General features: G+C 36.1%; 1 protein-coding gene across 4 annotated transcripts in view; it reads left to right on the top strand.

The window, feature by feature from the left end:
* Positions 1-15147, top strand: part of PTN (pleiotrophin) — a 113659-nt gene that overhangs the window by 74441 nt on the left and 24071 nt on the right. For all 4 annotated transcript variants that reach the window (XM_004461662.5, XM_004461663.5, XM_071215291.1 and 1 more), the window contains exon 2: positions 14798-14913. In XM_004461662.5, coding sequence (XP_004461719.1) covers positions 14799-14913 — 115 coding nt within the window. In that variant the 5' untranslated portion in view covers position 14798. The remainder of the gene's footprint in view (positions 1-14797; positions 14914-15147) is intronic.

The raw sequence follows: 15147 nt of genomic DNA, 5'->3' as shown, positions 1-15147 counted from the left end.
ATGTTACAGTAAAAATATAGGGCATTCCCATAGGCTCCCCCCCACTTTCCCATACTAACATCTTTCATTAATGTGGTGGTACATTGGTTACAATTGATACACATAATGAAGCATTGCTACTAACCATGGAATACAGTTTACATTATAGTTTACACTCTGCCCCACACAGTTTTATAGGTTTTGACAAAATGTATAATGGCCTGTATCCATCATTGCAATATCATGCAGGACAATTCCAATGTCCTGAAAATGCTCCCATGTTATACCTATTCTTTACTGTCCTTCCCTTCAGAATCTCTGGTGGTCACTGCCTTTATATCAAGGATGCAAGTTCTTCCATTGCTGGAATAATAATAAGTCTATAATAGAGTAATAGTAAGTCTACTTTAGTCCATTATTCATTCCCCAGTCTTGAGGATTTGGGGATGGTAATTTTTTAGTACTAGATATTCTTAGTGTGAAGAAACAGATTCAGTGTGATGATACAGAATCCTTTCTTTTGAGTTTTATCTACAAGAAAAAAGAAGCTTCCATTTTTCCCACAAGAAGTTTTAGCAAGAATATTAGACATTCTTCTTTTATCATAGATGCTTTGGCTTTAAGTTAAAGAATCTATTTCTCAATAGAAATATGGTATATACTCATTGTCTCATTCTCCATAATAGTTTGTAATCTTGTAGCATTCATAAAATTACATATAATTCACATTTGTGTATCTCACAAAACTTAAAATATTTTCTTGCATATAGTACATGGTCAGTAAATACTGATGATACTGATGATGATAATTTTAAGAATCTGTCTGCTATGGCTCCAGCTTATCAATACCAACCACACTTTCTTGGAAAACTGAATTATTTATTTTGAATTGGTCTATGATTTCTTACTTTAAAACTTTTGTTTGTTTCATTTCTTCCATTAGAAATATTTTCAATTCCAGGCCCACTTATCAAAATCCAAATCATCTTAAGAGGTTGTATTGCTACCATCTTATGAAACTATCTCTGATATCCTTTCAAGATGATGTACCCTCTACCTTTATGGTCTCTTCATCTATGAACAACAGGCACTGCCATTTATGGAGCACCTAATATGTGCTTGACAATATGCTAGGCATCTTATTTCTGATACCACATTGTAATCTTCAAATGAATTATGAGTGAGCATAATAAAATTTAATGCTCCATAGACAAGGGTAGTGAGATTAAAAGGGATTAATTGAGAAGCAGACTTGGCCCAATAGATAGGGCATCCACCTACCACATGGGAGGTCCGTGGTTCAAACCCCGGGCCTCCTTGACCCATGTGGAGCTGGCCCATGCGCAGTGCTGATGTGTGCAAGGAGTGCTCTGACATGCAGGGATGTCCCCCGCATAAGGGAGCCCCATGTGCAAGGAGTGCACCCTGTAAGGAGAGCTGCCCAGCGTGAAAGAAAGTGCAGCCTGCCCAAGAATGGCACCGCAACGCCGCACACATGGAGAGCTGACACAACAAGAAGATGCAACAAAAAGAAATACCGATTTGCAACAAAAAGAAACACAGATTCTTGGTGCTGCTGATAAGGATAGAAGCAGTCACAGAAGAATGCACAACAAGTGGACACAGAGAGCAGACAACTGGGCGGGGGCGGGAAGGAGAGAGGAAAAAAAGAGGGGTTGATTACTTTGCTCAGATCACAGACATAATAACTACTGAAGTCAATATGGAGAAAATCTGGGTTACTCCAAAACTTCTTCTCTTACCTTGTATAACAGTTTGGTATTATTTATTAATTCCCAAAATGATATTGGATTATGTACGTAAATTGGTCTATTCCTCTGGGGACATTAGATTGTATTGGATTCAGAGGTTTCACTCTTACTTGATTAAATTATGATTGCTTTGATTGGGCCATGTCAGTAAGACATTGGTGGGTGGGGATTTAGAGAAAATTACAAGGCAGAGGAGTTAGTTGGAGTTTAGTGCTGGAGCCCTGGGAAGTAAATACACAGAGAAGCAGATACATGAAGGAAGAGAGAAGGCTCCATTAGACACAGTAGAAGCCCTGGGAAGAGAGACAAGTCATTCGCCTGATATCTACTGCTGACCTTGTGGAGAGAACAGAGCAGCTGAACCAATAGAGGAATGCGCCCGGGAAAGAGACAAGACTTATCCAGCCTATAGTTGATATTGAAAGAAACTGGGACCATGGAGCCTTAAGAGGAAGAGAGAGGCTGAACTCTTGCATACATCAGCAGCCATCTTGCTCCAACACATGGCAAAAGACTTTGGTGAGGGAAGTAACTTTAGCTTTGTGGCTTGGTAACTGCAAGCTTCTACTCCAAATAAATATCCTTTATAAAAGCCAACAGATTTCTGATATTTTGCATCAACACCCTTTTGAATGCCTAATACACCATGGTATTAAAATTTGTTTTTAAAGCTTTATGGTTTTTAACCTATATTCCTCATAATTATAATCATATCTCCTAGTTTGAGTGTCTGGATCTTTGATGAGAGAATGAAAACATTATCAGACTTTTTATATAGAGTATAGGATAAATAAAATATTCATTTGTAAAATTCATATTTTTAAATATAACTCCACAGATATTTATTGAGCACCTACCATGAGCAAGGCATATTGCATACTCAAGATATAAGTTTTCATACTTATTTCACCATCCTGGAGACATATGTTATATTCTGCCTTTTAAAAAATATTTTTGCGTGTCATTATCATATCTCCTATGGAGTTCCTAACAATTGCTAGACTAGTGGCTTTTAAATGTATTTTTCTTTTCTGACAAATGACATCTTACATGGAGGCCACTAAGGTGGAGTTTTTCTAGCCATAGTGGAGATAAGGGTGGCTTTCAACCCACCTGCTCCCTCGGATCCCCTGGTAACAGTCCTTGATGCCCCTCTGTGGAAATGGCAGTGCTCTAATGATCACTGCTTTAGCCCAATCAGAGGAGTTTTTTTGTTTGTGAAATTTTTGAGTCTTAGTGTCTTGACTCCCAATTACAATACTTTTGTAATAAACAATGAAACAGAGCCTAAAACATTCACAAAACTGATAAAAATAAAATAAAAGCCAAAGCAGTAACCAAAGTACCACATAAAGAATGTTTACATGAGCTGTTGAGTCTGGTGGCTAACCCCTTAGTGATTTCTTATGGTTGGAGCCATATTTATGCAGCATGTGCCATCATTTTTATTTCCTTACCTCTCTCTACCAGACTTCTTAGAGACTCTGTCTCTACAGCTTCCTCCCTCACACATCCCAGGACTAATTCTCTATTTCTTTTTTTTTTCCTTTTGAGTTCCATCCACTGCCATTTGCTTCTTTATACTCTAAGCACATTTTGCCATATTTTTTTTTTTTATAAACACCATCTTCACACATTTGCTTATACCATCCCTTCTGTCTGAGCAACTTTCCCAGCCTTCCATGTTCACTTAGGAGACTTCAAGTATTTCAAAAAAAAAAAGGATAGATATGAAAATGCTTTAATTTCTTTGAAACTTCAGCATCCTTTTGCCCCATCTCTCTACCACACTCAATCCCACTAAGTAAAATTAACACTTTGGTCTATTATTCAGATAGCACTATGTGTATATATATTTTTAATAATATTTACCACAGAGAATCATGCTCATTTATTAATCTTTCTGTTCTCCCAATTAGAAAGAGCTCCTTTATTGAACTGGCTATATCATATTCATTCCTCAAATTCATGCTACCCAACACAGACCTAAAACTTAGAGTTTTTAGCTCTAAATTTGAGGAATGACTATTTAATGAAAATGTCTTAAAATCACACCTCTCTCCAGATGCCACCATGGCAAGGGAAATATTTCAGCCTGAAAGTTTACTGTTTTTGAAACATTAAGTCATACAAAATTAAATGAATGCACTGCTTTATCAATCTCACTGATATGCAATTAGTTAAAATCAAAGTTGGAACACTGTTGAATTCATGACTGCGCTGTGGGTAGGATATACTTGAGGCTGTGCATGCCTGTGTTTGAAACACATTCTTTTTGAGGCTTGGTGTATACACAATGTAGCTCAACAAGGCCAATAGAAAGAAATCAATTTAGGAACATATCCCAGCATGAACACCATGCTTATTTATGTGAGAGTTTAGGAATCTAAAGAAATGGGCAAACCATTCAAGAATAAACCAGTATGAAATTTTTATGACTTGAAGAGGAGTTGGTGAAATAAAAGTGAACAATATATAAGGACAAAGAAAATTAAAACTGCTAATATCCCTCATGAGAATAAAAGTCTCTTGAATTTATAAACTTATAAAATGCAAAGATAAATAAAGCTACATGCATGCCTAACCAACTTTTTGGCTTTGAAACCAAAAAAAAAAAAAAAAAACAAACCTCCAACAATGCACTACATTTCATACTCATCGTGGAGAAAGTTGATCTAGATTAAAAGATTACTCCAAAATCAATTCTCCAAAGCTGTTTAAAAAATGAGGATTTAAATACTAGTTACTATTGCAGATAATGCCCAGCACTCTACAGAGCCTCTGAGCTCTCCTTTTCATTTCTGTGTGCTCTACCACTCCAGTCTTTAATGTGATTTCATTGGCCAGGCCCTGTTGCTGTTTTCCAGTGGCCTGCCCTTTTATGAGAGATAGATAGTTATCAATTAAAATAAAAGTACATTAAATCTAGCATTATGATAATTATAGTACAATAATGATTTTTAAAAAAAATTTGCTAAGGAAAAAATAAATCCAAATGATGGAACAGAGGTATTTGAGGTGGATGCTATTTTAAATACTGTGTTTCTTCACTTAAATTTTGTGAACTAACAAGGTGAAGTTAATTTTTTTATTCACGTTTGCCGGCTTTCATTTCACTTGATTAGAAGAGATAATATTCATTCTTCATTCTGATAATATAAAAGAAAATTTTAACAAAATGTGCCTATGTGTATAAAAATTATGACTTTTTAGATGAAGAAAAGCTACACTTGTAAAATGATTTTCAGTCTGTCATTTTCACACATTTCCCTCCTTGGAACACGTTGAATGATGGTATTCATGGATTTTCCTGTCAAAATTATAGACCAGGCTCTGGCTTGTTTTGTCATTTTCTCTCATTAAGAAGTAGTATGTTATGGAACTATTGTGATTGATAATGGAAGAAATTGTAGCATTGATGTGGAGAAAGTGGCCACGGTAGATGCTGAGGGTGAGGAGATATGTAGAGATAAGTAGAGATATGATGTGGGACATTTTCAGGACTTGGAGTTGTCCTGGGTGGTACTGAAGGAACAGATGCTGGACATTGTATGTCCTGCCATGGCCCACTGGGTGGACTGGGGGAGAGTGTGAACTGTAATGTAAACCACTATCCATGTGGTACAGCAGTGCTCCAAAATGTATTCCCCAAATGTAATGAATGTGCCACGATGATCAAAGAGGTTATTGATGCAGGAGGAGTGGGGTCAGGGTGGTGGGGGGTATATGGGGACCTCATATTTTTTTAATGTAACATTTAAAAAAAAATAAAGAAGGAAATAAATAAATAAATACTGTGGTCAGTTATCATATTGGATGCCAGTCTAATATTTCTCTTTATTTGTTGTTTTATTCATTTATTTAACAAAAATTAATGTGACATGCATGTGTCAGACACTTTTCTAAACTTTATAAATGAATAAAAAGAAAAAATGTTCTGTCCCTTAAAGGACTTAACAGATTACTGAAGGAAGATGTATACAAGTTTTTGTATATAAATACTATTACATATGTGCATATATATGTTATACATATATATATACACACACACAATCAGAATTACAAATGCATATGCAGAAAATTTTAATATATCAAAGTTCTTAATAGAACTTCAAGATTAGACACAATTCTAATTGTCAGTATTCTAATAGGACCTCAGTAGCTCATGGCTTTCCTTAGGATGAGAATTCACTTCTTGTCAGATGTGTGGGAGCTGGTCAATTAGCTAGTGTGGAACCTTAGTTAACTTTTCAATATTTGCCTCTCAGGAACCTTTGTTATTCTGCACTTGCTTTATGCATTAAAATTACAGTGATTTTTTTGAGAACTAAATAACTCTGGATAAGAAAGAAACTTCTTGTGCTATTAATGTAAAAGATAAATTGAGGAGGTATAAAAAGTGATGGTTCCTAAATATTAATGGTCTAGCGGGTTCATGTTATTCCTTCAATTCTCTATTCTACATTTTATGGAATGGATAATACATTTCTCTTCCAGTTGTATATTCAAAGACCATGAATAACCAGAGTCTTTGGAATGGGCATTGTGCTCCAAGTCCCAAAGATAAAGAGGACAATCTTACCCTGGCAAGGTGTTCATTGAAGGTGAAACCGCTGGGCTAAACCTTGGATGGTAATAAGGATTTTCAGGAAAAAAGGGGATTCAGTTAGAAATATCTCCAGTCACATGGGGCAGCATGAGGAAAAGACCAGTTAATTGAAATGGCTCTTCTGGTTTAAGGGAATTATAATCATTTCTTTCTTGCTGAAGATATATAAAGTGGAGGCAAGAAGAGAGAGGAAAGAGGGGTAAGGGGTTTAGTGAGAAAGAAAAATTTTGAGATGGTCTGGATACCTTAATTGCAAAGGAAACAAGAACATCAGGAAAGTGAGTTACAAGATAGTTGGCCATTTAGCCCAAGAAACATTCAGTGCTTTGCATTCTATTGTAGAAAAATTCCATCCAAAATATTGGTGTGCTGTTTTATTCAAATTAAAGGCAAAAGGGCCAGGGCTACAGTAAAAGTTAAGAAAATGTATTGAAAGAAAACATTTTGAGTCTGCCATGTGGCAGGTACTGCATTGCTTGCTTTCTGTGTGTAATCTCTAATCCCAAAACATTGTTGAACAGATTTTATCCCCCACCTCTAGAGCTAAAGAAACTAATTTTCAAAGGAATTAAATATATTGCTTCCTATTACCCAGGCAGAGTGAGGATTCATGCTCAGGACTAACATACTTCACAATCCTTACTTGTGTCTCTATCCAAGTTGCAGCAAATAGATATAAAAAGAATTAAGAGGAAAATATAAAACTGAAAAATTCTAAAAGTCTATCTACAGTTACTTTTGATTATAATAAATGAAAACAGAAAGAAGTAATATGAACAACCCACATCACTTTTGAATTCATTTGGCTCCCCCAAATAATTGAATAAACATACCTTCACATCTCGGTGGAAAACCAAATCCACTTCCATTGAATACTTGTTAAGGTTGATTTTTTTTTTCCTTTCTGATTCCGACATGCTCTGTGCATTCAGAATTGCATTTCAAGTAGAAGATACTTTTCAAGAACTCTACCCATCCTTGTAAAGATTAATAGGGGGCAGAGGTGAAAAGGCTACATGTTTTTAGTCAAAATGAATTTCCTATTATATTACCAAGTCAGAAAACATGAGAAAAGAAAACCGTGGCATAGCATTTATAAATTAAACAAATGGTGTTCATTATTTCACCTTGGCATAGGTAAACGTTTTTTAAAACTATGTTCGTTTGGTTTTATTTTTAAACTATGACATTAGATATTAGTACATATTATAAATTGGTAAGATTTCATGTTTGAATGGGCTGTCCATTCATGAGACAATAGGACTGAATGATTGTTGGTTTTTGGTTAAACCCAGAAAAATTAAATGGATCCAAAGATTGGGATCGATAGGGGAGAACAAGGTCAAACTGATGTGAATGGATAATTACTGAATTCAAGAATAATTATAAAATTGTTATTCCTCTATCTCAGGGGAGAATGATGAGGAATTAAAAGTCAGTGGCTCCAAGGCAAATATGTATAGTAAAAGATATCATACTTCATTGGCTCTTTCTCAGCTGAAGAACCCATCCCTAACCACCCTACCTAAATAATCATCTTCTTGAATTCACTCTTTTTCACATTGTCTTTTCACAATCTTTCAGATAAAATGTAAAATTATATTATAATCGGAAATTATTTTGCTTATAAATTTATTTACTTGTCCATTTGTTCACATGTTATTTTCTAAATTTGCTAAATATAGGCACCATTGGATCAGCAAATTGTCTATATGGCTCAATTCCTTATATTTATTGCCTAGAACAATGTAAGTTACAGTGGATGTACCTTTTACAAATATAGTTTTAAATTATTTAAATAAATGAATAAACTGTGATTATTCCATCATAATATGAGCATGAGTCAGTATTTATAAATTGCTTAAAATAGGCCCTTGCATATAGCAAACACTATAAGTATGCTTGTTCAACAAATGAATATCTTCCTAATTGATGTAATTTGGGATAAAACAAATGGTTAATTTTATAGTACTTAGTTCTATTATTCCCTTTGTTCTTTCCTAGCTCTGCTAATAGAAAAAGAGAATAAAGACAAACCCAATAATGTTGAGTGTCATGAATATCCAGATTTTGGTCTTGAAATATCATTTCCCTTTAAAATCAACAAGACTTTTTGAAAGAATGGCTCATTTTAGGTCTGAGGCAGGAAATGTACAAGATCTGGAACTTCTTGGAACGCCAGATAGCCAGGAAACTATCAAAGATGCTAACGGTTATGTCAAAAGAAGGCAGGAGCCACCTTGTCTAGGTTCACACTTGCCAACAATGGAACGCTTTGAGCTTCAATAAAAAGAATTGGCTTAAAACTCATCAAATATGAATATATCAATGAGTTCATAATATACTGAGAGAAAAAATTTGGTTATATTCTAATGATATTAGGGAACAAATTCATTGTCTTAAAACCTATATAAATAAAGGGAAAGAATCAAGCATTTGTTTTCATTTCTTTATAAACTCAAAGACTAGAAAGCAAAATATTAGATGAGAAGAAACATTTCATGAAATTACTACAGGTAATAAAAAAAAAAAGGATAGAATTAGAACATCACCATTTTGAAGATCCCACCAGTAAGCATAGAGAACCAATGGCTGTTAACAATCACAAAAGAGTGAAAAATATTATCATGCAGGGAAGTGGATGTGACTCCTGTCTACCATATGGGAAGTCCGGGCTTCGTATTCCCTGGGCCTCCTGCTTAGGTGAGCTGGCTGGAGCAGAGAACTGGCCCATATGGAGTGCTGGCCCATGTGTAAAGTTGGCATAGCAAAAAGAGACACAGAGATGCAGCTGACCAGGGAGCTGAGGTGGTTCAAGAGATTGAATGCCTCTCCCCCACTCCAGGGCCACCTAAAGAGAAGACAAGCAGACGCAGAACACACAGTGAGTGGATACAGAGAGCAGACAGTGAGCACATAAACAATGAGGGGTGGGGGGAAATAAATCTTAAAAACAAAAAAACAGTATCATGTTGCATCACAAATCATTACTGATGATTCTTGCATGTTATGACACTGCTTTAGATATTGTTTTTTGTTTCCACTCCAACTTCTTTAGAGTGAATTGCATATCCCATGGCACCAACAAAAGACTGAGACAGATTTTAGCATGCATATTTATTCCTCTATTTAATGCCATGTTTCAGTGATATTTTTCATTAACAAACATTTTACTGAGCAACAGCTATGTGTTAGAGCACTATCTGAGGCACTTGAAATATAAAGAGAGGTGGAATGGTTTCATCACACATAGTGCATAAAATATAGTTGCAAAAGGGGGTAATTTTTCTCATTTCATGCAGATTCAATTGCACCAGCATGTTTACTATTTCTCAACACAGGATTCCTTGACTTCAGGAAACTGAAAGACAATACTGGGATGAAAGTCCTTGAGTTTGTTTTCCTTTTCCTTAAGTCAAGAGGCAGAATGAATTTGTCCCCAGAACAAACCTTTAGTTGGCCTTAATTAAAACATCTCTCTCTCTCCCTTGTTTTTTGCTTTTTATAATATTAGATAGCTCAAAGTATAATGTTTGTTATCTCTCAATAAAATGAAGCACTTCTTTATATTATAGTGAGTAATAAGGGCATGGGGTGAATTAAATTTTGGCAACTAATTTTATATATATACACATACATATATATATAATATATATAGATAGATAGATTCAATAATCTGGGTTGCTTTGATGCCTATTTTTTATGATATTTACAACGAGCCTCTCAGGTAATTGATATAATCACTTTGGTTTTGCAGAGGTTCAAATGGTTGTGATTTGGTGATCTGCCCAAGGACTTCCCTCCAAAATTAGTGGAGGAGCTAAAGTTTCTCTGTGTCCAAAATGCTAATTATTCCTACCAAACAGGTCACTGAGGAACAGATGCCAGCATCCTTGTCCTTGTTTACACTAGCTATTACCATCTTAAAAACTCTACATCTCATTAAAATGCTAAAGGAAAGGCAAGGTGTCTTCTCCTTCTGATCAGATATTTCTCTAGAAACCAAATAGGATTTCATATATTAATATGCTTCTCCTAGAAACTTGTTTCTTTAATTTTAATTTACTTTAATTATTGACTTCAAAACTTTCTTGCTATGTGTTCATCAATTGTAAGTAATGTACCACACTAAGAAAGATGTTGATAATGGGGAAAAGTGTGGGAGGGGGAGGAGGTGAGGTATATAGGAATTCTCTATATTTTCAATGTAAAATTTATATAACTGCTTAAAGCTTTTAAAAAAATAATAATTAAAAAAAAATCAGTGGTTGAGATAATAAAAATTTCCAGACAGCATGTATCTATAATAATCTTCAACTCAATTTTTAAGCCCTATGAAATAAAATATATCAGGGCAGGTACAAAGAAAAATGGCAGAGAAAGGAGGGAGGTTAAAAATAGGCAAATTATTCAAAGGAACTGAGACAACTTAGCAAGCCTCATTCTTCCACTGTTTTATTTTCCTCATTGTGAAATATGCCATGATCCTGATAATTTCTTAAACTCATTTAGCAACCTGTTTGTTGGAAATCAGGCGGTATCAAACTGTATATAGTAAGAGTTTTTGCCTTAGCTTGGCTTTAAGGAAAAATAAACAATCAGCTATGCAAATAGCACAAGCAAGGAGAACTGTTATCTGATTACTCAAATATTTACTAAAACTGTGAGGCACCAGCAGGCCAATCGAGCATTGTCTGGGCACCCTTGAATTTTTAAATAATTTTAATCACCCCTTTTCTAACCCTTCTTATTTTCTCCTTTTAAGCAATCTTTATTCATTTGTACTGCCCAGGCAATCCAAACTCTCAAAATGTGGGCTTAGGCAGAATGGCAGGCAAATTAGGAATAAGTGGAAAAAAAAGGTGAGGAGGAGAAAGGTAGTCTCAAATTTAACCTTTTGCTGACCACATATTTTACATAGGATACTTGCTATAAATATGGACTTCAATGTATTTTCCCTTAGAACATTTGTAGCAGTTTGATATTGTTTGTGAATTCCAGAAATGGATATTGGATTATGTTTGTATGCTGGTCTGTTCCTCTGGGTGTGATTAAATTATGATTATGGCTTTGATTGACCTCATCAGTAGGACGCTGAGTTCCTGCCCATTTTGGTAGGCAGGCACTCATGGAGAAAACAACAGGGCAGAACAGAGAGTTGGAATTTTGATGTTGGAGTTTTGATGTTGGAGTCTTGGATGCTGGAGCCCTGGGAAGTAAACACACAGAAGAAGAACACAGAGGAAGAGAGACAGCTCCATTAGACACTACAGAGGCTCCGGGAAAAGAGAGAGCCTGATGGTCTACAGCTGATTTTGTGGAGAGAGCAGAGCCGCTGAGCTAAGAGAGGAGTGAGCCCTGGGAGAGAGACGAGACTTATCCCAGCCTACAGCTGATACTGGAAGAAACTGGAACCATGGGGCCTTAAGAGGAAGAGGAAGACTGAACCCTTGGAGATGTGGGCAACCATCTTGCTCCAACACATGGCAACACACTTTGGTGAGGGAAGTAACTTACGCTGTATGACCTGGTAACTGTAAGCTTCTACCTCAAATAAATATCCTCTATAAAAGCCAACAGATATCTGGTATTTTGCATCAGCACCCCTTTGGCTTACTGATACATTTTAAAACTGCTACTCATTTGCCCACTTCTTAAGATTCTGAACTGTTCTTAATGAATATTAGAAGCAGATGGAGCCCATTTCCATTCAACTCAATTTCCAAATCTCACCACCACTCCTACCTCCCCTACCTTCCACTTTGGTTACACTGCAGTTAAGGTAATTGATTTCATATATCTCTCTTTGACTAAAAAATCTGGATGGTTATTAAATTCTGGCCAGTGTATTTTCCCTGAAAATTAAGTGAATTTAACCTGATTCAAAAAATGCTTTTTGGAAAATATTTGTGAAAGTAAGACCTTAGCAATATAAAATTAGGAATGCCAAGATTAAAAACAACCAATAACTTAAAGCATCTTTCTAGTAATTACTGTGGTGTGTGTTTGTTTTGTTGTGTTATTTATGGAGGATAAAATTCTTTCAATTTCTGCAAAGCAGCTGAGTTTCAAAAGTAGGATCTGAGGTTGAATATTCTACCTGCTGTTTATGTTATAAAGCACGGAAGGATCAGCTCAGACCCAAAGCAGCCACCCACTGCTTGGTCAGAAACTTCTCTCAAGTGCAGTGCTTTCTCAGTGGGTATTGCTGAATAATCTAATTCACAGCTACATAATACTTCAGAATATTTATAGGTAATTTGTTAAGAGTGAAAGCAATTCAAACTTGGAAAGAAATACATTAAATTTCAAAACTTTTAAATAAAAAAGTTATTGTATTCTTTAAGAAAGTCCAAAGGAAGAGTATCTGCTTTCCAAGTGGAAAATCTGGATAGATTAAGTGGATAGATTAAGTTCTCAGACAACCTTTGGGGAAAGAACCAGAGGACTTCCACTTTGGGTCACTTTATACTTAGCCATTTTAAAAGATTTTTGAATATATGATAAAAGTATAGTAGTTTAGCTGTACCAAGGCACTCAGCTCTGAGAAGAATTGACAAACTCTAAGTCTAGACTGGCTTCTCATGTTATTCATGCCGAATGGAAGGCATAGGAAAGGCTTTAGAATGAAGAGATACTTTTCTATGTGACTGCCAATGGAGTATAGGTGGAGGAACAATGCATTCAATATTAGAATATAGAAATTGTTGGAAATAGTGAGCAGCTAATCAGGGTTTTTGATTCAGTTAAAGAACCAAGTGATCAAAATGTTAATTTTGATTGATAAGTGAGACATTCTTCATCCACAAAAGGAATCATAAGTCATCTATACAAAAAGATACTGCTAAATGACTTCATTTCCAGTATAACAGAAATACAGACAAATTCATTGACAAGGATACCATTTCATAGATATTTTTGAATGAGAAAAATCAAGTTGCAGAATAGAATGACCCCAGTCCCATAAGTATAAGAGAAAGAATAATGGTGTTTCAAAAGGGTTTTATTACTCACACTTGAGTATGAAAACAGCTAAACCGATCTATTACCACTTTTGGAAAAAAATCCTTAAAAGCTAATGACCATATGTCATTACTTGCATATTTACATGAAATGTAAAATATCATTAACATAGCAGATGGAGCTAAGTAACTGCGGGGGGAGTTACTGCAGCAGTGCTTGGTGTGGGAGTGGGAAGTGGGTGCATCCCGGGGCTTGCCCTGTCTTCTTCAAGTGTGTTTTGGCAAGAAAACCACATTATTCCTTGACTGTAACACATGACGTCAAGTTTTAGGGGAGTCTTTCTAATGTTATCTTGGGATGTGGATTCATATCATATGTGAACAATTTCAAATTAGGAGTGACTATAAAGACTCTTCAGAATTTTAGATAATTTTAGAAGATTTTCAGCATTTGTGAACTTACAAGAGCATTTGATATCTAGCACCGGTGTGCTATCTAATTCTGTTTTGTGGTTCACTCTTTGGTTGAGTAATGAATGGTGATGATACGATGATAGCAACAATGATCATGGCAAATAATTTTTGAAAAGTCAGAGGGGCAAGCACTTGTGGCTCAAGTGGTTGAACTCCTGCCTACCACATGTGAGGTCTTGGGGTTGGTTCCTGGTGCATTCTAAAGAAGAAGAATAAGACAGAGTGCTGACCTGATGGGCTGTTGCAACGAACTGACAAAACAAGATGATACAACAAAAAGACACAAAGAGGAAACCACAATAATAGACGTAACAAAGCAGGTAGCAGAGGTGGCTCAAGTGATTGGGCAACTCCCTCCCCCAAGGGAGGTCCCAGGTTTGGTTCCAGTGCTTCCTAAAAGAAAAGAAGACAAGTACACAGTGAACAGACACAGTGCGAGCAAAACAGAGGAGGGAGAAATAAATAAATAAATCTTAAAAAAAAAAGTCAGAGACATTGGTCATTAGCGATGCATTTAAGATCATCAGTGAACATATACTTCCGTAGATAATCCATTTATTGTGTACTTTAAACTGTCCATGGGGACTGTAACACCATGGTCAGTTGTAGGAGTCATTGGGAGTTTTGAAGATGGCTATAGTGATGGATGTCACCAAACTACTCTATCAGCTTGATTTAGATAGGAGTGTCTGCTCAGACACGTCATCGAAATTCTCATTTCTGCAACTCCTGAGTCATACATAGCAAATGGCTGGGTGAAGTTGTAAGCCGGGAAGTGTTGCATTTTGTAACTGAATACATGACTGATTGCGTAAGAGCTCTTATTTCAGTGGCTGTTGGAGAAAAAAGATAAAATTCTGTCCAGTATAATAGATTGTGACTCTTCATGAGATTTGATATTCCAGAAATGGAAAGTGGAGTCCTTCATCAGGGAGTCCAATGAACCTTCCTCTTTGGCTTAGATTGACGCCACTTTCTTCTGTTTCTCTGTTTATCCCTAGCATGCAGTCCCAACAGTATCAGGAGCAGCGTCGGAAATTTGCGGCTGCTTTACTGGCATTCATTTTCATTTTGGCAGCTGTGGACACTGCTGAAGCAGGGAAGAAAGAGAAACCAGGTAAGCAAAAGACAAGATGCTTCTTTGATTCCAACTCAGTTACTTACTTTTTTTCCTTTTTTCCCTCCCTCCTTCCTTCCCTCTTTCTTTTCTTCCCTCCCTTCCTCCCTTCTACTCTCTCTCCCTTCCTTCCTTCCTTCTTTCCTTCTTCCCACTCCTCTTTCCTCCCTTTCCTCCCTCTATCTCTCCCTCCTTCCTCTCATTCCTTCTTTTCTTTCTTCCTTCCTTCTAAAT

This window comes from Dasypus novemcinctus, chromosome 5 (assembly GCF_030445035.2).
Source record: "Dasypus novemcinctus isolate mDasNov1 chromosome 5, mDasNov1.1.hap2, whole genome shotgun sequence".
Classification (NCBI taxonomy): Eukaryota; Metazoa; Chordata; class Mammalia; order Cingulata; family Dasypodidae; genus Dasypus; species Dasypus novemcinctus.
Note: the sequence above shows the minus strand (reverse complement) of the source record. Positions and strands in the feature narration are given on the sequence as shown.